Raw genomic sequence first — 24467 nt, forward strand, 5'->3', positions numbered from 1 at the left:
CAAAATGTATAAAGAACTTAAATAACTCAACATCAACAAAATGAATAATCCAATTTAAAAAATGGGCAGAAGACACGAATAGACATTTCTCCAAAGAAGACATCCAGATGTCCAACAGGCACATGAAAAGATGCTCGACATCACTCATCATCAGGGAAATACAAATCAAAACATAATGAGATATCACATCACGCCTATCAAAATGGCTAAAAGCACAAGGATGTGGAGAAACGGGAACCCTCTTGCACTGTTGGTGGGAATGCAAACTGGTGCAGCCACTCTGGAAAACGGTGTGGAGGTTCCTCAGAAAATTAAGAATAGACCTACCCTATGACCCAGCAGTAGCACTGCTAGGAATTGACCCAAGGGATACAGGAGTACTGATGCATAGGGGCACTTGTACCCCAATGTTTACAGCAGCACTCTCAACAATAGCCAAATTATGGAAAGAGCCTAAATGTCCATCAACTGATGAATGGATAAAGAAATTGTGGTTTATATACACAATGGAGTACTACGTGGCAATGAGAAAGAACGAAATATGGCCCTTTGTAGCAACGTGGATGGAACAGGAGAGTGTGATGCTAAGTGAAATAAGCCATACTGAGAAAGACAGATACCATATGGTTTCACTCTTATGTGGATCCTGAGAAACTTAACAGAAACCCATGGGGGAGGGGAAGGACAAAAAAAAAAAAAGAGGTTAGAGTGGGAGAAAGCCAAAGCATAAGAGACTCTTAAAAACTGAGAACAAACTGAGGGTTGATGGGGGGTGGGAGGGAGGGGAGTGGGTGATGGGTATTGAGGAGGGCACCTTTTGGGATGAGCACTGGGTGTTGTATGGAAACCAATTTGACAATAAATTTCATATATTGAAAAAAAATAAATAAAATTGGGTTATTTAAAAAAAAAGAATACAAAAAACACTATTTTAAAGGATATATGCATCTTTATGTTTACTGCAGCATTATTTACAATAGTCAAATTATGGAAGCAGCCCAAGTGTCCATTGATAGATGAACAGATAAGTGATACCTATACATACAATGGAATATTATTCAGTCATGAAAACAAATGAAATCTTGCCATTTTCGAAGAATGGGCCTGGATCTAGAGAGTATAAGTCTAACTGAAATAAACAGTCAGAGAAAGACAAATATATGATTTCACTCACATGAGGAACTTAAGAAATAAAACAAGTAAATAAAATAAAAGAGACAAAGAAACAGACTCTTAACCATAGGGAACAGATTATTATCAGAGGGAAGTGGGGGGGGGGGAATGGATGAAATAGGTGAAGGGGATTAAGATACACTTATTTTGATAAGCACTGAGTAATATATGGATCGATGAGTGACTATGCCTACACCTGAAAGTAATATAACACTGTATATTAACTACACTGAAATTCAAATTAAAAAAAAAAAAAAAACAGTTACTGGGAACTGGAGGAAAAATAGAATCAATTCACCATAAAAAAATTATCAATATGTCTGAACCTAATAGTTAAGCTTCATAATACATGAAACAAATATTAAAGGAATGGAAAAGAGAGAAAAATGGAAAGAAGAAAAACAGTTTCAAATATCATAGTTAAATATTTTGACACAACTCTCTCAGCAATGGACAGAAAATAGACACATAAATTAAATAAAAATAATTCTAAATAATCCACCACTTTTTCTAATTGCTGTTTATAGACTACTTCACCCAACACTGTAAAATACATATTCTTTTCAAGTGCACATGCATGTTTAATAAGTTAGAAACATGCTTGGCTATAAAAAATTGTAATACATTTTTTTAAAAAAATATGATGTTATACAAACTATATTCTTCATCAAAAATAGAATTAAAATAGAAAAATTTGACACAACGATATATTTTTTTGAAAAAACACCAAATATTGGGGGGCGTCTGGATGGCTCAGTAGTTAAGTGTCTGACTTTGGCTCAGGTCATGATCTCATGGTCTGTGAGTTCGAGCCCCATATCAGGCTATGTGCTGACAGCTCAGAGCCTGGAGCCTGCTTCAGATTCTGTGTCTCCTTCTCTCTCTGCCCCTTCCCAGCTCATGCTCTGTCTCTCTTTCTCTCAAAAATAAATAAACATTAAAAAAATTTTTTTAACTCCAAATGCTGGAGTTAAATAGCCACTCTTAAGCAATACATGAGCCAAAGAAGAAATCTCAAAAGAAATTAGAAAATATTTTGGAATAAATGATAATAAAAATACTACATATCAAGATTTTTGAGATGCATCTAAATTTATGTTTAGAAGAAATGTCATAGCTTTAAATACTTTAAATACTTATGACAGAACACATGAAATGTTTCTATAAAAAGAGAAAAGTAACCATTAAATAAGTGGGACAAATAAAATAATAAAGATAATAAAATAAATCAGTGAAATAAACAGTAACATTAGTAAAATAAAATTTTAGTTATTTGAAAACATCAAATTGATAAACTCCTTTATATTAGTCAAGGAAAAAAGAGAACTCAAATAACCAATATTAGATATTATAAAGAGATTATCTCTAAAGATATTACAGACATTAAAAGAATAGAATAGAATGAGTAGAACGAAAGAATAGAATGAGGGAAAAAAAGAATAGTAAGAATATTATGAAACACCTTATGCCAAAATTTTGACAACTTAGGTGAAATATACATTTTCCTTGTAAATTACAATTTAAAACTGACTCAATATGAAGGGAAATCTGAATAAGCCTTTATTAATAAGATTGAATTTGTAATCATAAAATCTCATTCCCACACATACACAAAAAAATCCTCAAGGCACAGAAAGTTTCATTTAGGAATTCTAACAAACATTCCAAAAATGTCCTTTATAAATATAGGAAAAGAGAATACTTTCTAATTCATGTTATGAGATCACCATAATCCTAATATAAATATCTGGCTATGACATTACAAAAAATGAAAAATACAGAATAATATTAATCATTAACATGGTTTTAAAACCCTTAACAAAATAGTAGTAAACTGAATACAGCAAAGAGTTTTTTCCCAAGAGTGCAAAGAGATGGTTTAGTATTCACAAATCAATTAGTGAAATTGCCATATGGACATTTCAATAGTTGAAGACAAAACACTTGCAGCAAATTTCTCAGGCAACTATCTTAATCTAGTAAGGTAAACCAATGACAATTCTCCTAGCAATATCATATTAATCCTTTAATATTGAATGCTTTCCCCTTTAAATAAAAAATAACAAATGGTTGCCAACTCTCATTACTTCTACTCAAATTGTACTGGAGTTTTTAATCATTGGAATAAGATATAGAAATAGAAGGGATAATGACTAGGAAGAAAGTAGTAAACTGTCAATATTTGCTGTTGAAAATCCTTAAGCAACCTACAAAACAATCAATAGATTCATAGATGAAACCTTAATAGAAAAATAAAATAATGAGAAGCAGTTCTGCTTACAAGAACGCCACAAACATTACACATGTAGAAATAAATTTAACAAAAGACATGTGAGAGCTCTACACTATAAACTATAAAACACTGTTGATAGCAATTAAAGACCTAAGTAAATATAGAGATACGACATGAAGAGTTTTAATGTTATTGATATCAATTCTCTCCAAATTGATATGCACATTCAATGAAACTCCAAACAAAATTCCAGGGCTTTTAAAAAATAAAATTAACAAATAGGGCGCCTGGGTGGCTCAGTCGGTTAAGCGTCCGACTTCGGCTCCGGTCATGAACTTACGGTTTGCTTCCGATTCGGTGTCTCCCTCTCTCTCTGCCCCTCCCCTGCTCATGCTGTCTCTCTCGGTCTCAAAAATAAAGAAACATTACAAAAATTAAAAATAAATAAAATAAAATTACCAAATAGATTCTAAATTTTAGAAAAATGGAAAGGATCTAGAGTTTTTAATTTCTGAAAGAGTAGAACAAAGTTGGAGAGGTTACCCAAACTGGCTTTTGATTTACTATAAAGCTGCAGTAAACAAGACAATGTGGTCTCGGATTCAGGATTGAAAAGTAAATGAACAGGATAAACTAGAGAGATCCCAGAAATAATCATTGGATCTTGTTTAAGGTATGAAAGCAATCCAATGCAAAGAAAGGCAATGTAACAAAGTGGGCTGGAATAACTAGCTAAGCATATGGAAAGATAAGAACCTTGACCTTCCCACAAATTGCCCACACACGCACACATTCACGATAGCAGATCAAATCTAAAAACCAAAACAATGAAGACGTTAGAAGACGGTTCACGTAAAGCAATTACCATAAATGAAACATGTGATAAATTAAAATTGTTTTCAAACGATAAATTTTTACTTTTTAGGAGACACAATTAAGAAAATGAATAAAAAAATCACAGAATGGAAAACGCCATTAACAGATATATTTGACAAAGAGCGGATCTTCAAGATATAAAAGATAATAAAAAAAGTTTTCAACAGGGGCTGCAAGTTTATTGAAAATGAAATATTACCACAAACTCACTAGTGTAACTAAAATTATAAAGGGGAGCCCCTGGGTGGCTCAGTCAGATAAGCCTCCAACTTTTGATTTCTGCTCAGGTCATGATCTCACATTTCGTGAGATTGAGCCCTGCATCCGGCTCTGTGCTCTCAGTGCAGAGCCTGCTTGGGATTCTCTGCCACTCTTACTCTCTATGTCCCTCGCCTTCCTCTCTCTCTCTCAAGACAAATAAATTAAAAAAAAAAAAATTATAACGATGAAGACGACAGGGAGCAACTAGAATTCTCATACGTTGTAATATACAAAATTGTACAAACACTTTGGAAACTGATCGGAAGCCTTTTATTTATTTATTTATTTATTCATTTATTTATTTTTATTCTTTTTAAAAAATTTTTATGTTTATTTTTGAGAAAGAGAGAGAGAGAAGAGAGACAGAGAGAGACAGTGCAAGCAGGGGAGGGGCAGAAAGAGAGGGAGACACAGAATCCGAGGCAGGCTCCAGACTCTGTGCCGACAGCAGAGAGACTGATGTGGGGCTTGAACTCACAAACCTCAAGATCATAACCTGAACCGAAGTTGGACGCTTAACTGACTGAGCCACCCAGGCAGCCCCAATTTTTTTTTTTTTTAAATAACACTCTATGACCCAGAAATTTCACTCCTTGGCTTTGACCACGGAGAAATGAAAGCATGTATCATATAAAGGCTATACAAGAATGCCCATTTAAGCTTTACTTGTGATGGCCAAATTCTGGGAACAGCTTAGGCTGTCCAACCATGGGAGACTAAATAAACAAACTGTAGTATATTTATACAATGGAATAGTACTCAGAAAGTAAAAGACTCAAACTTCTGATACGTGGAACTACATGAATGAGTCTCATTAATGCAATGCTGAATTAAAGAAGCCGTATGCAAAAGAGTACATGCGGTGTAAACCTATTTATAAGAACTTCCAGAATGGACAAAAATAATTTGCAGTCGATGAACCTCTATGAGCAGGTTTTGAGGGGAATCGGTTAGGAAAAAACAGAAGTAAATTTTCTGAGTGACACTTCTTCTATGGTTCATTTTTGTAAAAATTTGGGTAACACAGGTATGCGCATTTGCCAAAATTCAATGAATATACACTTAAGATATGTGCATTTCTTTGTATAAAAATTTGAAATGAGAAGAAGAAAACTGTAAACAAATCTTAAATTCTAATGATCTGCTGCTTGTTGAAGTATGTAGTGGGAAGTTATGTTAATGTCTAAAATGTATAAAAATAAGATGATGGATGGATGGATGGATGGATGGATGGATAGGTGGATGAATAGATGGATGGATGGATAGAGGAATGGATAGACAGGAAAATAGGATATAAAACAAGCATATTAAAATGTTAATGGGTATATGTGTATATGTATATCTTCTTGGGATTATGGGTATATGTGTATTCATGGGTATATAAATGTTCACTCTAAAATTATTTCAACTAAAAATAAAATAAAATAAAATAAAATAAAATAAGTTCAACTTTGCTCTCTGTGTGAATTTTTTTTATAACAAACTGTTGGTTAAAAATGAAAGACATACAACAGGTAAATAAAATACAATCATATTTGTGGTTATTTTCAAAACACGTAGGTATAACTTTTGGTAAAGTGCTTGATTATATAACACATTCTAAATTAATGTTTCTTTTGCCTCATATATACATACACATGTAACTTTTCACCTATTATTGGATTTACTATAGTGAAAGCTAAGTTGACCCAATCAGTGTTTCCACTGGATGAATAAAAATCTGATCTGACATGGTTGGTCTATGAAGATTTACCTCTATTTCTCAATATCAGCTTATAAAATAAGTATTCGGTATGGTTAAAACCAAGTCAGATGAAACTCACAGGGGAAATATGGGAAAAAGTGGCTACAAGAAACAAAACCCAAGACAAAAGTCTAAATTCACAAGATCAAGTTTCTGTTGGTTACCATAAGATATGAAAACATCTGAATAAGTAGTATTCACAGATTTGAAAGGCTCCATGGTATGCACTAAATTCACTTACTTCTTGGAGGGGACTAAAGTAATGTTGTCCATCTGAATAAATTATCAATAGAATTATGTTCTTAGATTAATTCTATTTCTGTGCATCTGTCCAGTGGGCAACTCTGGAGTAGAAGAAAGGTTTTTTGTTTGTTTCTTTGTTTTATATTTTTTGTTGCTGTTCTTTTTAGCTAATAGGCTAGAGTCTCAATTCTTTTTTTTTTTTTTTGAGAGAGAGAGAGAGAGAGAGAGAGAGAGAGCGCGTGTGCACATGCAATTGGGAGAGTGGCAGAGGGAGAGAAAAACAGAATCTCTTTGTTGTTGTTGTTTTTATTTTTAAAAAACTTGAATATAACTTATTGTCAGATTGGTTTCCATAAAACACCCAGTGCTCATCCCAACAAGTGCCCTCCTCCATGCTGATCACCCACTTGCCCGTCTCCCCCACCCCCATCAACCCTTAGTTTGTTCTCAGTCCTTGAGAGTCTCTTATGGCTTGCCTCCCTCCCTCTCTGTAACTTTTTTTCCCCCTTCCTCTCCCCCATGGTCTTCTGTTAAGTTTCTCAAGATCCACACATGAGAATGAATCTCTAGCAGGCTCCACACTCAGCAGAGAGCCAGACATTAACAATGCAAAACTCCACCTATGAACTCTTTCTGAAGAACTCACTACAGAATGAGCTTCTTTCAACCTAAAGATTAATGCAGAAATTTCAGCGAAAGGACTGATAGTGACCACTGAATATATTTCATTATAGACCTAAAACCAAAACAAAAAGTGAAGATGCATGTCAAAGAATTATGAGTACATGTTAAATATGTTGTCAAAGTAGAAATAACACAACTTTCCAAAGTGGGAGAAGGCAAAAAATAAAAAGGGAGAAGTATTAACATATTAATCCATATGACATTGCTGATAATCAGCCATATTTTACCTACAAAGACAACAGGTTAGTATGGCTCAATTGAATAAGAAAGGCTCATAGATCACCACCTGGGTAACAGGTAGAAGACTTACAATGTCATTTAAAGCTGATAAACCACGTTGCTACAAAAGGCCATATTTCATTCTTTCTGCTTTCACTCTTATGTGGATCCTGAGAAACTTAACAGAAGACCATGGGGAGGGGAAGGAAAAAAAAAAAGTTAGAGAGGGAGAGAGCCAAACAATAAGAGACTCTTAAAAACTGAGAATAAACTGAGGGTTGATAGGGGGTGGAAGGGAGGGGAGGGTGGGTGATGGGCATTGAGGAGGGCGCCTGTCGGGATGAGCACTGGGTGTTGTATGGAAACCAATTTGACAATAAATTTCATATAAATTTCATGTAAATTTCAAATAAATAAATAAAGCTGATAAACCATTAAAAAAAAAAAAAAAAAAAAAAGAGAGCCAGACATGAGACTTGATCCCACAATCCTGGGATCATGACCTGAGCTAAAATTAAGAGTCTGATGCTCAATCACCTGAGCCACCCAGGTGCCCTCCAATCCTTCAGTAGAGTTATCCTTCCACTTAGCATTTAATAATTCTTCATGATTTTAATGTTTGGGTCTGGGAGGCAGAGCTATTGTGTATAGGAATGGCCCAAAGAAAAACGATGGAAATTTAATAGTAACAACACAGAAGTTGTAAGGAAAGCTAAGGAAGAAATGAAGGCCATTAGAATTATTTAGCTAACACAAGATAACCTGATGAAGTAAATTCTTCCCAGTTCTGGTTTATTCTCCCACAGAACTTGGTTTGGTATCTATTTTAAAGAACTTAGCAGTCCACTCTAAAAAGCCATGTTTTTCAAATTTCCTTTGTTCCACTGATTCACAAAGGACTCCAAGTTTCCAAATAAAGAGTAACTCGGGAACTGAAGGGCAGTGTCTGTAATTGTTGTTAAGATGTCGAAATGCAAGGGGCTTATATTAGAAGACTAGGAATTCAGAATATATACAGGTAACAGTGACTTGACGAATTCACTTCGCTGGCAGTTTTTACAAAAGCTGACATACTACAGACTAATACATCTATAAGGTGGTGAATTATAATAGAACTTACCTTGATTTTAAAAGGTGAAGTATTAAGGTTTTTCTAGTTAGCCTTAGTTCATACAACAATTCTTCTTCATAAGTTTCCTGCAAAACAATATCCATCGCACGGCTTAAACGTGTGCTCATTTGGTGTGTGTTGGGGTGGGGAGTGGGGTGGATCCTGGGATAAATTAGACTTTATCAATCTATCTGGCAACCCAACAGTAAGGGCCAGACAAAATGATCAATACGGATTAGGCTGAGTGAACGAGAACCAATATATGGAGGATTTTGCTTGTAAGTTATGTTTTCGTTAAATTTTTCGATGGGCATTCTTTCTAGTTATAAAATAAAATGAAATGAAAGGAAAATATTTATAGTCTCTGCTCATAGAGCTTTTGTTTATGTATTTTTAACAATTTTGGGTATAGTGTTTTATAGTCTACTGTCTCACATAAAAATAAATTATGACCATGACCATTTTCCTATCCCAATAAGTGTTTTTCATAGCATGTATTTTATGGCTGAAAAGCACAATGTGAACTTATTTAATCTATATCCATATCAGAAATTTGATTTGAGGTATTCACTGTAGTTAGACATAATTTCTTTATCGGCAAGGTGGAAAAAATGCAAAGCTTTTAGAGAAATACTGCAAAATAACCTGAAGAAAGGAAGCACAAAATTAGAATTTCACCAGAAATTTACAGTGGTTCTTGGTTTTTTGCCTTAGATGTTAACAGTAATGAATTGATAACTTATTGTGACAAATTGTTTTCTTCGATGACCATTGGGAGTGATATTTTTCTTCTGTTCATTTAGTTTATGTTGTTATTTGTATACTCGTATATGATTTCCTAATTTATATCCTTTAACTATTTTCTTTTGTGGTATTTTCTTTCTTTATAATTCATAAGAACTATTTATAATTTCAGGATTTACAGTTACTGGTCATATGTCTAGCACATTTCTTTATTGTTCACCCATGTATTCAATAGCTGTCATTTCAGGCATACTGATCATACGGAAAATACAATGGTGCACAAGATAGAGGTCACTGCCCTTATGGAAGCTATAGCTTGGCAAAGAAGAAAATCAATCAAACGTAACTGAGTATTATTAAGCATCATAATAGGAGAAATGAAGTGACTGTGTGAGGGATGTAGAAAGAGGAGTCAGGGGCAGAGAATAGCACATGCAAAAGCTCTGAGGTAAGAAAGAGCTTGACATGTTTGAGAAATCCAGAAGAGTTCAACATGGCGGGAAAAGCAAATGTAAATTGAATAAATACGAAAAACGCCAAGGTAGGAAGGCGCCAAATCAGGTACCAACTAGTTAGTCACTTAAGAAGATTTGGACCTTATCCTAAGAGCCAAGAGAAGAAAAAAAGGCAGAAGTAGGTATGGTATTTTAGGTGGTTTACTTATTATGGGTAATGGATCAGCAAAAATCACAACCGTAGGCAGGAAAAGCATTTAAAGACTGTTGCCGGATTATAGGTCACTTGGGCAGGGGAGTGGCAGCAATGATAAGGGGGGGGAGGGTGGATAATCTCAAAGGATATTTATTTACATGCTGGAATCAGCTCAGTGATTCTTTGATGGGGGAGGCACAAGTGAGGAGTGAAGAATTCCCTCAGGCTTCTAGTTTGTTTAAACTATGCTATTGAAATAAGGGTCTTCTGAAAAGGGGCGGCTTTGAGGAAAGGAGAGGGGAGTTTTGCGTTTGTTGAATGTGAGGTGTGCATTAGGGCATTTTTGACTGCAAGTGTAACGTAAAACTAGGACTTTATCATAAACACGTAATTCACAGTGGGCCAGCAAGAACCTGGGTGTTTATTCAAATAAAAAGGGTGGATTTGCATTTACAAACACGAGGAACCGTATACATTGTGTATTAGCTAATAGTCAGACACTATTGTTAATATTGTTAAATGTGACATTATCGTTATTCTTGTCATTACTATTGTTTCTACATGAACAGAATTTTGTGATTTTATGTTTAATTTAGAATTTTATTAATCTTATTTAATTTAAATTTTTTAAATTTTTTTCCTCTTAACGTTTATTTATTATTGGGAGACAGAGAGAGACAGCGCATGAACATGGGAGGGGCAGAGGGAGGAGGAAACACAGAATCGGAAGCAGGCTCCAGGCTCTGAGCTGTCAGCACAGAACCCGACGCGGGGCTCGAACTCACAGACCGCGAGATCATGACCTGAGCCGAGGTCGGATGCTTAGCCGACTGAGCCACCCAGGCGCCCCAAATTTGTTTTCATTTTAGAATCATTTTAGACTTAGAGAAAAGTTGGAAAGATAATACAGAGAATTCCCATGGACCCCACAACTCAGATTTCCATATTGCTAATATCTTGCATGGCTATTATGTACCTATCACAACTTATGAACCAAGACTATCGTTATCAATTAATGTATACATTTATACAGATCTCCTTAATTTTGTTTAAAGTCCTGTCTTAGGATCCCCTCCAGGACAGCACATTACATTCAGTCATGCTTCTTTAGGATCCTCTATGACAGTTTCTCGGACATTCTTTGTTTTTCTGAAAACGGTGACAGTTTTGAAGAGTAACAATCAAGTATTTTATAGGTTGTCCCTCAATTTAGGTTTTTCTGAAATTTTTCTTATCACTGGATTGGGATTGTGGAGATTTGAGGGAAAAAGGTGCCATTTTCATCGCATCATACTAAAAGTACCTACTATCAACATGAGTTATTACTGATGATGTTAACCTTGATCAGCTCACTGAGGTGACATTTGTCAGCCCTTCTCCACTTCAAGGTAACAGTGTTTCTCCCCTTCCACGTTCTTCTCTATGGAGAAGTCACTATGCACAGTCCATGCTTAAAGGGTGGGGAGTTATGTCCATCTCCTGGAAAGGGTAGTGCTTATGTCAATTTTTTCACTCTTATGAATAGATTCGTCTATCCCCCCCTCAATTTATGGAGGGGATATGGGTTCGTGGGCATTAATTTATCTTTTTTTATGGTCCAAAACTATGTTATTAACTTTGTTGCTCAAATTGTCCCTTCTTTCGCTACTGGGAGCTCCTTCTTTTGGCTCCTATGTTCTTTTGACATCCTCCCATCGATGCAAGTTTGGGTTGTTTGAGAATTTCCTCACTTTCTGGTAGCATAAGATGCTTCAAACTCATCTTGTATAATTCCTGCCCCAGGCCAGGCTCATCTTGCATACTCATAATGGGACTTTTAAAGCTTTTATTTTGAGAGAGAGAGAGAGGACACACGAGGGGGAGAGGCAGAGAGAGAAGGAGAGAAAGAGAGAGAATCCCAAGCAGACTCTGTGCTGACAACACAGATCTAGGGCTCGATCTTATGAACAGTGAGATAATGACCCGAACAGCAATCAAGAGTTGGACACCTAACTGACTGAGCCACTCAGGTGCCCCCATAATGGGATTTTTAACGTAAGTCCTGATTTGCACAATGGTGGCACAAGATTGGCTTTGCCCTCTTGGGTGAGTACCAAACTTCAACCAATAAAAGTTTTGCTTTTTTTTTTATTGTTGACCTGCAATGTTATATTAATAAAACGTTTAAGAAGGTGATAAAGGAATTGGAGATCAAGAGAATACACTATTTGTAAGGAGATAACTAGAGAAAAAATGGCTAGACATTATTTCCCGATGGCCGCAGGTAGAGAGTTGCATTTTCATGATCTCAAGCCATGGGAAAGACATTCAGGTGGGATCTTTTGGAACGCTGAAATGTGTCATGCTTATGACTGAGAAACCTAACAAATGAGAGCATGGAGGGCTGGCTCTTTTAGTCTTGGAGGGAAGAAAAGCAGCTGTCCTGGGAAAAGTTTACCCACTCAAAAAATGTTGGAGCAAAGTGACAGTCAGTATTCTCCATGGACCAAGTAAGAAACCTAAGGCTCACAATGCAACTGCCTGGTAATAAATATCTAAGGACAGTCATTGAATGCCTTTCATAGTAGCGGGATTTGAAAAATTACCTAATTTTGAAGTTTGTTTCCTATTAGATGTATTACATATTGTCTGCATAAACATTTAGGTTTTTTTTTTTTAAATAAAATCTTAAATGCTTATGTTTTAACACCTGAATAAACACTATTCTAAGCAACGGGCCAAATGTGTTCCCGTGAAAGTTGTCCAACTTTGCTGCAGAAAGCTGCTGTAAAGCAAACAAACCTGCATATTACAACTCTGAGAAAGCAAAATGCTCAGAGATTACATTCCACGGGCACCAGCTCAGAACAAACGAAGGTGCCTTAAATCAGTCCGGAAAGCTGTTAGTGGAAATCCTCTGTTAGTGGAAGGTTTTAAATGGCACCCCCTAAAATCCAAATTTTACTCCATCTTATGTCCTAATCCATCAAAAGCTTGCTGCCTCCACAACCCTCACCCCCCACCAAGCACACGCTGTACCCTGGGTGGTGGGGCGGGGGGAGTCCGCAGAAACATTGAGACTCCTCTCTTGTTCAGTTCGGATTGGAGCCCAAGCTGGCTTTCTACATATCCTGTGAATGCAATAAATGCTATTTATTCAATCCAAACGTGTACCTGTACGTCATAATCATGGATGTGCCAGACATCTCTCTTCTGCATCAGAGGAAGCCTTTTCGGATACACCAGTTCTTGGCCCTCCACTCCAAGGATTACCTTTTCTAAAAGGAAACATAAGGGGGAAAATACATCTGGCATTAACATTCACCCGCAGTGACTGGCGAACGAATATTCTCACAGGGTTCACTTGCCCTCAGTTAGCAGTCATGTACAGCATCACTAGGAGGTAGATCCCCATTCACAGGTGAGGAAATGAGACTGTCATTTCCAAACTGGGAAAATATAAGCAAAATTGGACAGTAGACCAAAAAACCATGAGGTCCTTTGGCTTTTTCCATCTCTCCACCTTGTTCTGCGGTTGCCTGTCTCCTCACGCCTGTCTCTGGATTCTGCCCCCTGTCCCAGCCTGCCCTGGGATGGATTGTAGATGGTAAATTACCGATTCTAGTGTAAAGTACCGATTTTTGTCTCCCAGGAACATTTGCATTATGAAATCTTGACCCTCTGAGATACATACAAGTCTTTCTTTGCTAAAAAAGGTTTGAGGTACTCTTGAATCAGTGCTGGACATAATATTCTACACAACCAGTGGCCATCTGTGAGGTGAGCCCTGGTAACCTCCCTGAAGAGCGACAGGGAGGAAAGACCATAGGATTTTAGAATCTGCTATATCTGAATCGAATACGTTTTACCAGTTTATTAGCCGTGTGACCATAAATACTATATTCATTCTCTCTGATCTGTATATATTATCTCAATTCCTTTGTCTATAAAGTGGAGACAGTAACTTAGAATTTTACGTGTGCTAATGTACAAAGTGGCCAATGGCCAGCTCGACGTGTGCAATGTTGCAGATATTCAGAAATGTCCATTCCTTCCTCCTTCTCGGTGTAAATCAGAATATATAAGACCGAGAAGGTGTCTCATAGAATCTCAGTATTTGTCATAACTGGCCCAAGTCCTATGCTATGTTCTCAGCGAAATCATCCATGGGAATTCCTGTTTTTATCATTTACAGTTTAAATTTTGTGACTAAAGAGACATTACCTCATAGCCTAGTAAGAGAACCCTAATAAAAAGATTAAGACATACCTTTAATCTGAGAAATGAGTATGATCATGAAAAGCAAAGTCCCGGGGAACATTCTGAAGGATTCTGGTGGAAGGGGGCACAGGTGCTTGAGAAAAGATGAGCACAGCTCCCTGCCCTTGCTTCCTCAGCGGGGTCAAAGCGCCCAACAGATGGACAGGCAGTTTTGATGCAGCACAAGGAAGTGTTCCTTGCTTGTGTTGCATCATTTGTGAGGTGCCTGAGGCTAAAACCCGGAGGGTTGACATCATGTACTAATTAAAAGGACTACTGAGGTGCTGTCATGGGGGTGGACTGGGCAGAGATCCCTGCTTCGTGCCTGATATAAATACAATTCCAGAGGTACTAAAAATCCTAAAGTGAAAAAAAATCATGTGGGTCTTAGAAAAAAAACATTAAAGAGCGTTTATATAAACTTGGGTTGATGAAGGTGCATAGGAAGAATGCCACGTGTAGGAATTGTAAAGGAAGATTTGTTAAAATCGGTTAGAAATACTGAAACCTTTTTCCCCTAGCTATTAAAGAAAAGCCTATGCCGCATGGGGCAGGGGCATAATGGCCTTTCTAATGGTGCCCCAAACACAAGATATTAATTCCTATTCCACCCCCAGCCTCCACTCCTACCCTTATAAAAGAACCCAGAGTCCTGAGGCAAGAAGAGAAAATGAGGGGAGATAACTTGATCTCCCCTCCCCCCACCAGTTTTATCAAGATACAACTAACAGACAGCACCGTGTAAGTTTAAGGTGCATGGTGCAATGACTTGATTTACTCTTATTGTAAGTTATATCCCAGTAAGTGTAATTAACATCCATCATCCCCTACAGATGCAGACACAAAAGAAAAAAATGGCTTTTTCTTTGTGATGAGAGCTCTTAGCATCTGCTCTCTTAACAATTTTCAAATACACCATATAACAGTGTTCACTATATTCTCATGTTGTACATTTTGTCCCTAGTACACATTTGTCTTGTAACCAGAAGTTTGCACCTTTTGACCACCTGTATCCAAACTCATTTATGAAAACATGTTCATGCCATAAATCACATATAAATTTAAATTAAAAGACAAAAACTCCAGGAATGTATGCAAGGTAAGGGTAAGGGTAAGGGTAAATATCCTTATAATATGGAACTCCTTCAAATCAATACAAAAAATAAGACATTAATAGACAAATGTGCAAAGAACCTGTATAAGCCTATCTCTATGCCTATGATCTCTTCTTACGTTAGAAGAGCTATCCCAATATAATCCTTTGGTGTTTGGGATTCTATCTCCTCCCCCATCTCATATTATTGATTATCCCTCTAATATTCCCGTAAAATGAACCAATCTATGATAACTAGAAGCATTCTTTTAATATTTAAATAAGTTTAAGTCTCTTCCTTTCAAAAAATCCTCCCCTCAATCCTATATTCCACAGACCCCTACCATCACCTTGTTTTCATTCCCTTTTCAACTAAACTTTTCACAAAGTTTATCTCTACTTCTTCTGGCAATTTTCTCCCTTCCAGCTCATCCTAACACATTGTACTCTGCCTTCATTATTCTGCTGATATAGCTGATCAATCTTGCCTATCATTTCACAATTTCTATATCCAATGGCTATTTTGGTTCCTTATATTACTTGCCCTCTGAACAACATTTGGCACTCTTGACCATATCTTCGCCTTTGAAATACTCTATTTAACTCCCTCGACACAGACCTTTTTAATGTTTTCCTAGCCCTCTGGCAACCTGTGCGTGCATTTCTTTTTTTACCCAACCTTTAAATTTTGGAGTTCCTCAAGGTATTATCCTATACCCTCTTTTCCTCTAACTGTATGCCCGTTCCAAAGCCATCTTATCACCAGTTACGGCTTAATTATCATCTCTCTGCGATGTCCCACATTTATACAGCTAGCCACCTGAATGGTAGACCTTTACATCCAACTCTCTACTCAACATCTTCACTGGCAGGGCTCAAAGCCCCTGCAAACTCAGAAGGTGCAAAACTTGTTCTCTGTCTTTCTTAATGATGTCAATATCCATTCCACCTTGCAAGTCTGAAATCTGGTAGCCATCATTGATATCTCTCACAATCGACCAAATTTCATTCTGAAACAAGATTCTCTTTTTTTCTGAAAACTAATGTTAGTTTATCACACACGCATCTAAGTATTTTATTATCTACCTCCTCCAGCAGACTATAATCTCCAGAAAGCAAATATTCTGTTTGTTTTTGCTTACTCTGGTACCACAAACCTAACAGCCTGTTGCAGATAGACACTACATTTAATATAAAATTGTTGAATGCAAGAACATAATTTGCAGCATCATTATTGCCTGGTTACACCCTCATGTGTTTCCAGAAATTTCGAACATCATCGAAACAGCTTTAATGCAAATGATCATCTCTACCAGTAGAGTCTATGACACTCTTTCAGGTCAGTGCAAAAGAAAGGTGAAGACTGATGACTGTCCTCAGGGTATTTGACCCATTATCAAACCAAACAAATACTCATCCACACATCAAATGGAACTTACCAGCTTATTCATCATGACAGTCAAAAAGATCATTTTAAATTGGGTGACAGGAACTATATTGAACTTGCCTTTGTTACAGTCAAAGCTGTGGGAGATAGAAGAAACAATTTTTAAAATACAAATTGTGAGGGGCGCCTGGGTGGATCAGTCGGTTAAGCGTCCGACTTCGACTCAGGTCACCATCTCGTGGTCTGTGAGTTCGAGCCCTGTGTTGGGCTCTGGGCTGATGGCTCAGAGCCTGGAGCCTGCTTTGGATTCTGTGTCTCCCTCTCTCTCTACCCCTCCCCCATTCATGCTGTGTCTCGCTCTGTCTCAAAAATAAAGAAATGTTAAAAAAAGTTTAAAAAAAATACAAATTGTGGAATCTCAATTATTTATAGTGTCATGGTAAATGGTAAGGCTTTGAGGCCTTAGTCTGGTGTCTTTGTTCGAGTTACAGCCAGACTAACTCTCTGCCGTATCTAAAGTATTACAGATACAGTATTATCTATGGTTAACCCAGGTGAAACAAACAAGCACTTTCAAAGAAGAAACATTTTTGTAACTTACTCAAGCCACCCGCTCAACAAATGGAAGGCAGAGATTAAAAGAAAATGTCTGCCTGACTCGGTGTTCTTTCTATTATATCCTGGTGTCCCTTTTTAGAGAGGGAAACAAGCTTTACTCTTTCTCAAAATCCCACTCTAACCAATCTTTCAAACTTGGAGAATGTTGCACTCAATTCCAAACTCTACCAAGTTGCTAGCACGAATAGTGCAACATAATACAACCAGTTCATTCATTGTTCTCACTCTTGCTCACAGTTTTCTGTTTAAATTAGCATGATCACTAAAGTATATGAAACTTTTTTTTTTCCCAAAAAGCAATGAACCCTGGAACAGATTTCAATATCGAAGGGAGTCCAAATGTCAGACAACAGCCGATTTGAAAGAAAGATTAGACATGCATGAGAATGTTCTGTTCTCTTCCTATTTCTCTGTTACAAATTAGCAAAGCAGCCTCTCTTGGAGGTTCTCTAACCTCCTCTTATCTTGCTCTCCACGAGAGGTTTGGAGGCTATAGATTCTGGTGTTCATTCCTTATTGCCACTAGGATCAGCTCTTTGCGAAATAGTCTTAGAGCCCCCCCAGCTTTGTGCAGACCTTGTACACTTTCTCCTTTTGACCTCCCTCACAATCCAGATACTCCTCGGGCTTGCCCTCTGGGGCTCCCTTCTGCTGTTCTTTTCCTCAATGTTGTTCCTACTCTCCTCGCTAGTGACTTAAAGAGCAACCCCCAGACCCTCGTAAAAACTTAAAGGAGTGTGTTCACAATGGAGGCCCCAGGAAGGATGATAGATGGTGCAGGATGTATTCTAAATCAGAAAAGAGCAGCAGACCCCAAATGCTTACTCTTGTGACTACCTTTGTGAAGAGAATCATGAAGGAAAGGGGCACTAAATACAAGCGAATGAAGAGAAGAAAGTGAATAAAGAAAAACATTTAAATTGTAACAAGGAAAAAGCTCCACAGAGAAATACTGGAATAAAAATGAGCATTTTTCTGTCTGGCTTTGAAAGAAATAGCAGTATAAAGTACTCCAAAACCACAGTAATCAAAGGAAACTTGTAATTCTCTTTGTAGACGCTGATTTCAGCCTATTAATTGTGTTTTCGGTGCATCGAAAAGAACACTAGGTTCAAAATCAGGAGCTCTGTGTTCTCCTGTGACTAATTCTACTACCTTTGGCAAATCAATGATTTTCTTGGCTCCACTGCCTAATTTATAAATTGGGATTGTCAGACTGTTTGAAATCTAAGAGTATTTTTTTAACATCAAAATGCTATTTCCATGCTTTCACTTGTTGGGGTTTTTTCCCCCTTTTCTTTAAAAAAAATTTTTTTTTAACGTTTATTTATTTTTGAGACAGAGAGAGACAGAGCATGAACGGGGGAGGGGCAGAGAGAGAGGGAGACACAGAATCCAAAGCAGGCTCCAGGCTCTGAGCCGTCAGCCCAGAGCCCGACACGGGTCTCGAACTCACGGACCGTGAGATTGTGACCTGAGCTGAAGTCGGACGCTTAACCGACTGAGCCACCCAGACGCCCCTTTTCCCCCCTTTTCTAACACCTTCACTGTAAGTAGGAATTTTGATTTGGGAGAACAATGATAAATTTGGGACTTTTTTATCACTATCATATTTTTTGTATTTCTAACTACAGGTTTATCAATAATATGCATAGGAAACATCATGTAACAAATACAACAAGAGCCATAACAAATTGACTCACTTTGTCACCCAGAGGGACAAAGTTTTTCCTGGGGAATGGCAGTCCCAGAGTGAACAGAAGGTGTAGTCATTTCACCTCTTTATTCTGATAATCACATTGCTTAGCTAGTGACTTCGAACAAATCACTTGATATTCCTAGAGTTTGGGTTTCCTCATGATAAACTAAGGATGAGAGTGGGTTTTTTTGTTTTTTTTTTTTTTTTTTTTTTTTTTTTTTTTACATAGGATTGTTTTGTAGATTGAGATAATCAATGAATTGTGTTACCGAAGGGTTGACATTATTTCTTACTCTCAACCTAACTGTTTCATACCAGCTTTAAGAAATGCACTAAATTCAGCAAGGCCAAAATGGTTTAAAGAACATAGACGTAAAACTAACTGGTGGTAGGATAGAAAATGAAATGCAGTCTAATTAGATTTTTTCCTGTTGGATAACCAGGCACAAGATGATGGCTCTCATGTTTCCATTCATCAGTCCCATTTTCCTACACAACTATGCCACACCTTCTCCTCACACCTCAACAAGCTGTGATTTTCTTCATCTTTAAACAAATTAGAGTAAGTTTCTTGTTCTTACTTGCCCGCCCAGCAGTTTCAATATTTGTGTTTGAATCCCTTTACAACAAAATGCTCTCAATACAGTCACTGCCCCTGATTCTTCATTCTTTCTTTAAGCCACTCCTATCAGGGACAAGAGACAATCTCTTTTGTCCCCACTACTCTTCTGAAATGACTCATTGATGTCACCAATGACTTCCACATTTTAAATTCAATGGTCAAGTGTCAGTCTTAATTTCACTTCTTTGCCATGTTTGGTTTCTTATTTGAGCCTTTCTTTGTCTTTGTCTTTTTTTTTTTTTTGACACACTTTTATTACTGGACTTCTAGCCCTGCATTTTCTCCCTCATTAGCCATTTCTTCTTGTTTTACTGCACTCCTTACCCTCACACCCTAGACCTTTAATCATTGGAAAGCTCACTGTCTGAACATATTCTCTTTTCTGTCTACACTAATTCCCTTGGAGATCTCAACAAATCACAAGTCTGGGGCACCTGGGTGGCTCAGTCGGTTGAGCATCCGACTTCAGCTCAGGTCATGATCTCACGGTCCGTGAGTTCGAGCCCCTCGTCGGGCTCTGTGCTGACAGCTCAGAGCCTGGAGCCTGCTTCCGATTCTGTGTGTGTGTCTCTCTCTGCCCTTCCCCTGCTCATGCTCTGTCTCTCTCTCTGTCAAAAATAAATAAACATTAATTTTTTTTTTTTTAAAAAGCATGTCTTAAAATCTTTGGCTATGCTGTTGACTGCCAAATTAATATGTCCCAGAGATATTTCCTTATCAGTTGTCTATTTGGCATCTCCATTTTGATGTGTACTGGGCACCACAAATTTAATTTATACCAAAACCAAACTCCTCGGCTGCATCCCCAAAAGTGTTCCTCTAAATGTCTTGTTCATCTCGGAAAATAACAATGCTGTAGATCAATATAACCACTCAAGCCAAAGACCGTGAGGCTGTCCTTGGGCCCTCTCTTTCTCTCACACTCCATACATAACCTGTCAGGGCATCTTGCTGGCTTTTTCTTCAGAACGTACTCAGAATCTAACTTCTTCTCATCGCCTCTACTGATACCACACTGAGCAAATCCACGATCATCTCCCTCCTGCACGGAGGACTACCACAGACCCCTGCTCAGTGCTTTCATTGTCTATCCTTGCCTCTCCCTAATAGTCTATTTCCCAGAAGCAGTTGGAAATCTTTTTTTTTTTTAATTTTTTTTAACGTTTATTTATTTTTGAGACAGAGAGAGACAGAGAATGAACAGGGGAGGGTCAGAGAGAGAGGGAGACACAGAATCTGAAACAGGCTCCAGGCTCTGAGCTCTCAGCACAGAGCCCGACGCGGAGCTCGAACTCACGGACCGCGAGATCATGACCTGAGCCGAAGTCGGACGCTTAACCGACCAAGCCACCCAGGCGCCCCTGGAAATCTTTTTAAAATGGAAGAAGTAACATGTCATGCCTCTGTTTAAAATCCTTCAGGGGTGCCTGGGTGGCACAGTCGGTTAAGCGTCCGACTTCAGCCAGGTCACGATCTCGCGGTCCGTGAGTTCAAGCCCCGCGTCAGGCTCTGGGCTGATGGCTCAGAGCCTGGAGCCTGTTTCCGATTCTGTGTCTCCCTCTCTCTCTGCCCCTCCCCCGTTCATGCTATGTCTCTCTCTGTCCCAAAAATAAATAAAAAACGTTGAAAAAAAAAATTAAAAAAAAAAAATCCTTCAGTGGTTTACCACCTAACCAAATAGAAGCTATATTCCTTGTAACACTCTTAAAGTCCCTATATGATCTGGTGCCCTGTTATTCTCAAACCTCATCATTTACTCTTCTCCTTGGCTCTTTTCAGCTACTCTGTCCTTTTTGCTCTACCCAAACCAATATGCCAACATGTTGTCAGTTCAGGGCTCCATCCCTTACCTCAGTTAGTTCTTTCCTCCAATATGCTTCTTCAGAGGAGGAGCCAAGATGGCCGAACAGCATGGACATTTTTTGTGTGTCTCACATCCATGAAATACAGCCAGACCAACACTAAACCATCCTACATACCTAAAAAACCAACTGGAGGATTAACACAACAATCCGCACAACCTGAGCCACAGAAATCCGCACAACCTGAGCCACAGAATTCAGCAGGTACACGGTGCAGAGAAGTCAACTTGGGGAGTGAGAAAGTGCAGGAGGGCAGGTGCTTTTGTGAGCAGAGAGAGGACAGAGACTGGGGTGGGGGGAAAATACGGGAAAAGCACCCCTCCCCAAAAGCAGCCGGAGAGAAAGTGGAAAACTGGAAACAGCTGCAGGGACTAAACTAAAAAGGGAGAAAAGAGAAAGGAGAGAGTTTAAATTCCATGAAGACTGTAAACAAGGGGAATGCAAAGTTTGCAACTCTGCAGCTCCATACCTGGCGGTGCCCTGGTGGGAAGGGCGAATCCCCAGGAGCAGAGTAGGGTCTGGGAGGTTCTCGGGCCACACGGGGAAAAGCGGTTCTACTGCTGGAAGGACTGTTGAAGCCACCTGGTCCCAGCAGACCCCAGAAAACAGCCACATTCGCTGGTGCTGGAACAAGGTCATTAAGGGTGAAGCCTTGTGCCAAATGTGTGTTGTGATTTTCCATAATCCCTGAAATGCTGTTGCTACACTATCTCGCTAACTTTTTCTGGGGCGGGCTGGCACCTGGCCACAGTCTCGGGGCACTGGCAGCAGCAGGGTCCAGCAAGCATTCCTGGGTGCAGCCGACATTCGGCCATTGCTCATCTGGCCATTGCTCGGTGAGACCCTCCTGCAGAGGGGTGGAACGGGTCAAAACCGCAGTCCTTCGGAAGTAAGGGGCTGGGGAAAACAGCCGCATCTGAGACAAAACTCAGGAGAGAGGTACTGCCTGGGGACTGGTCACGGAGAGTGAAAAAGCAGGGAGTGGACGAAAGCTGAAGACAGAGGACGGGTGCACAATTGCTGATCCTGGAGAACAGACTGGGTAAGCTGGGTGGCGCCATTTTCACCACTTCTGCACATGGGCATACACACCTACGAGCTCCACAACAATCCACCCCAGTGGGCTAGCAGCGCCATCTAGTGGAGAATGGAGCTGTTACAATGAGCCCCGCCCACCTGGGCCAATTTCGCTCTCAAGAACACAGATCTCAACACCGGTTTGGTTTATGAACTATAAAGTGCTACATAGACTGACTTCTAGGGGAAAACGAAATAATTTCAGTCCTACTTCAATCTGTTAACAGGTCTGTCTATTCAATTTTCTTTCTTTCTTTCTTTCTTTCTTTCTTTCTTTCTTTCTTTCTTTCTTTCTTTCTTTTCTCTTTTACAATTCTTTCCTTTTTCTTGAATACAGAAAGAGAAAAAACTCATTTTTATTTTCAATTTTTGTTAAAAATATTTTTCTTTAATTTTTTTACTATACTTTTTACTTTTGAGCAATTTCTTTTCAAATTCTTTTACTTCCATCATTTATTTTAGTCTACTTCAGTGTATTAACATTTTCAAATTTTCAAACGATTTCCTTTTTTCCTTTCTTTTTCTTTTTTTCTGTTTTTCGTTTCTTTTCTTTTTCCTGAATGCAGAAAGAGAAAAACTTCATTTTTAATTTCAATTTCTATTAAAAATATTTTTCTTTAATTTTTATTACTATACTTTTTACTTTTGAACAATTTCTTTTCAAATTCTTTTACTTCCATCATTTTATTTTAGTCTACTACAGTGTATTCACTTTTTCAAATTTTCGAACAATTTCTTTTTTCTTTTTTCCTTTTTTTATCTTTTTTCTCTGTTTCATTTATTTTTTCTTAAATACAAAAAAAGGAAAACTCCATATTTATTTTTAATTTTTATTAAAAATATTTTTCTTTATTTTTTTCTACTATATTCTTTACTTTTGTGTATATTTTTTCAAATTCTATTTGCCCTCATTATCTCAGTTTAGTCTACTTCAGTGTGTTCATTTTTTCAAATTCTCAAACGATTTCCTTCTTTTTCTTTTTTTCTCCTCCCCCCCTTTTTTTCTCTAATCTGTCAAACCACTTTCAACACCCAGACCAAAACACACCTAAGATCTACCATCATCTATTCGATGTGTGTGTGTGTGTGTCTGTGTGTGTTTAATTTTTAATTTTAATTTTTTTAATTATAATTTTTTAATTTCAATTTTTCTACCTCGTTAATTCCTTTTCTCCCTTCAAAATGACAAAATGAAGGAATTCACCCCAAAAGAAAGAGCACGAAGAAACGAGAGCCAGGGATTTAGCCAACACAGATACAAGCAAGATGTCTGAACCAGAATTTAGAATCACGATAATAAGAATACTAGCTGGAGTCGAAAATAGATTAGAATCCTTTTTTGCAGAGATAAAAGAAGTAAAAAATAGCCAGAATGAAATTAAAAATGCTATAATTGAGCTGCAATCACGGACGGATGCAGCGGTGGCAAGGATGGACGAGGCAGAACAGAGAGTCAGCGATATAGAGGACAAATTTATAGAGAATAACGAAGCAGAAAAAGAGGGAGATTAAAGCAAAAGAGCACGATTTAAGAATTAGAGAAATCAGTGACTCATTAAAAAGGAACAACATCAGAATCATAGGGGTCCCAGAGGAGGAAGAGAGAGAAATAGGGGCAGAAGGGTTATGTGAGCAAATCATAGCAGAGACTTCCCTAACCTGGGGAAAGACACAGACATCAAAATCCAGGAAGCAAGAGGACCCCCATCAGATTCAACAAAAGTCGACCATCAACAAGGCATATGATAATCAAATTCACAAAATACTCAGGCAAGGAGAGAATCATGAAAGCAGCAAGGGAAAAAAAGTCCCTAACCTACAAGGGAAGACACATCAGGTTTGCAGCAGACCTGTCCACAGAAACTTGGCAGGCCAGAAAAGAGTGGTGGGATATATTCAGTGTGCTGAATCAGAAAAATATGCAGCCAAGA

General features: G+C 38.0%; 1 protein-coding gene across 1 annotated transcript in view; it reads right to left on the reverse strand.

Moving 5' to 3' along the window:
* The window catches only part of ADAM7 (ADAM metallopeptidase domain 7), a 68301-nt gene extending 54062 nt beyond the window's left edge, over positions 1-14239 (reverse strand). The window contains exons 1-3 of the mRNA XM_058723300.1: positions 14188-14239; positions 13093-13196; positions 8554-8630 (exon numbers count right to left, since the gene is read on the reverse strand). Coding sequence (XP_058579283.1) covers positions 8554-8630; positions 13093-13196; positions 14188-14239 — 233 coding nt within the window. The remainder of the gene's footprint in view (positions 1-8553; positions 8631-13092; positions 13197-14187) is intronic.
* Positions 14240-24467: the final 10228 nt, after the last annotated feature.

The sequence above is a fragment of the Neofelis nebulosa genome, chromosome 3, assembly GCF_028018385.1.
Source record: "Neofelis nebulosa isolate mNeoNeb1 chromosome 3, mNeoNeb1.pri, whole genome shotgun sequence".
In the NCBI taxonomy this organism is placed as follows: domain Eukaryota; kingdom Metazoa; phylum Chordata; class Mammalia; order Carnivora; family Felidae; genus Neofelis; species Neofelis nebulosa.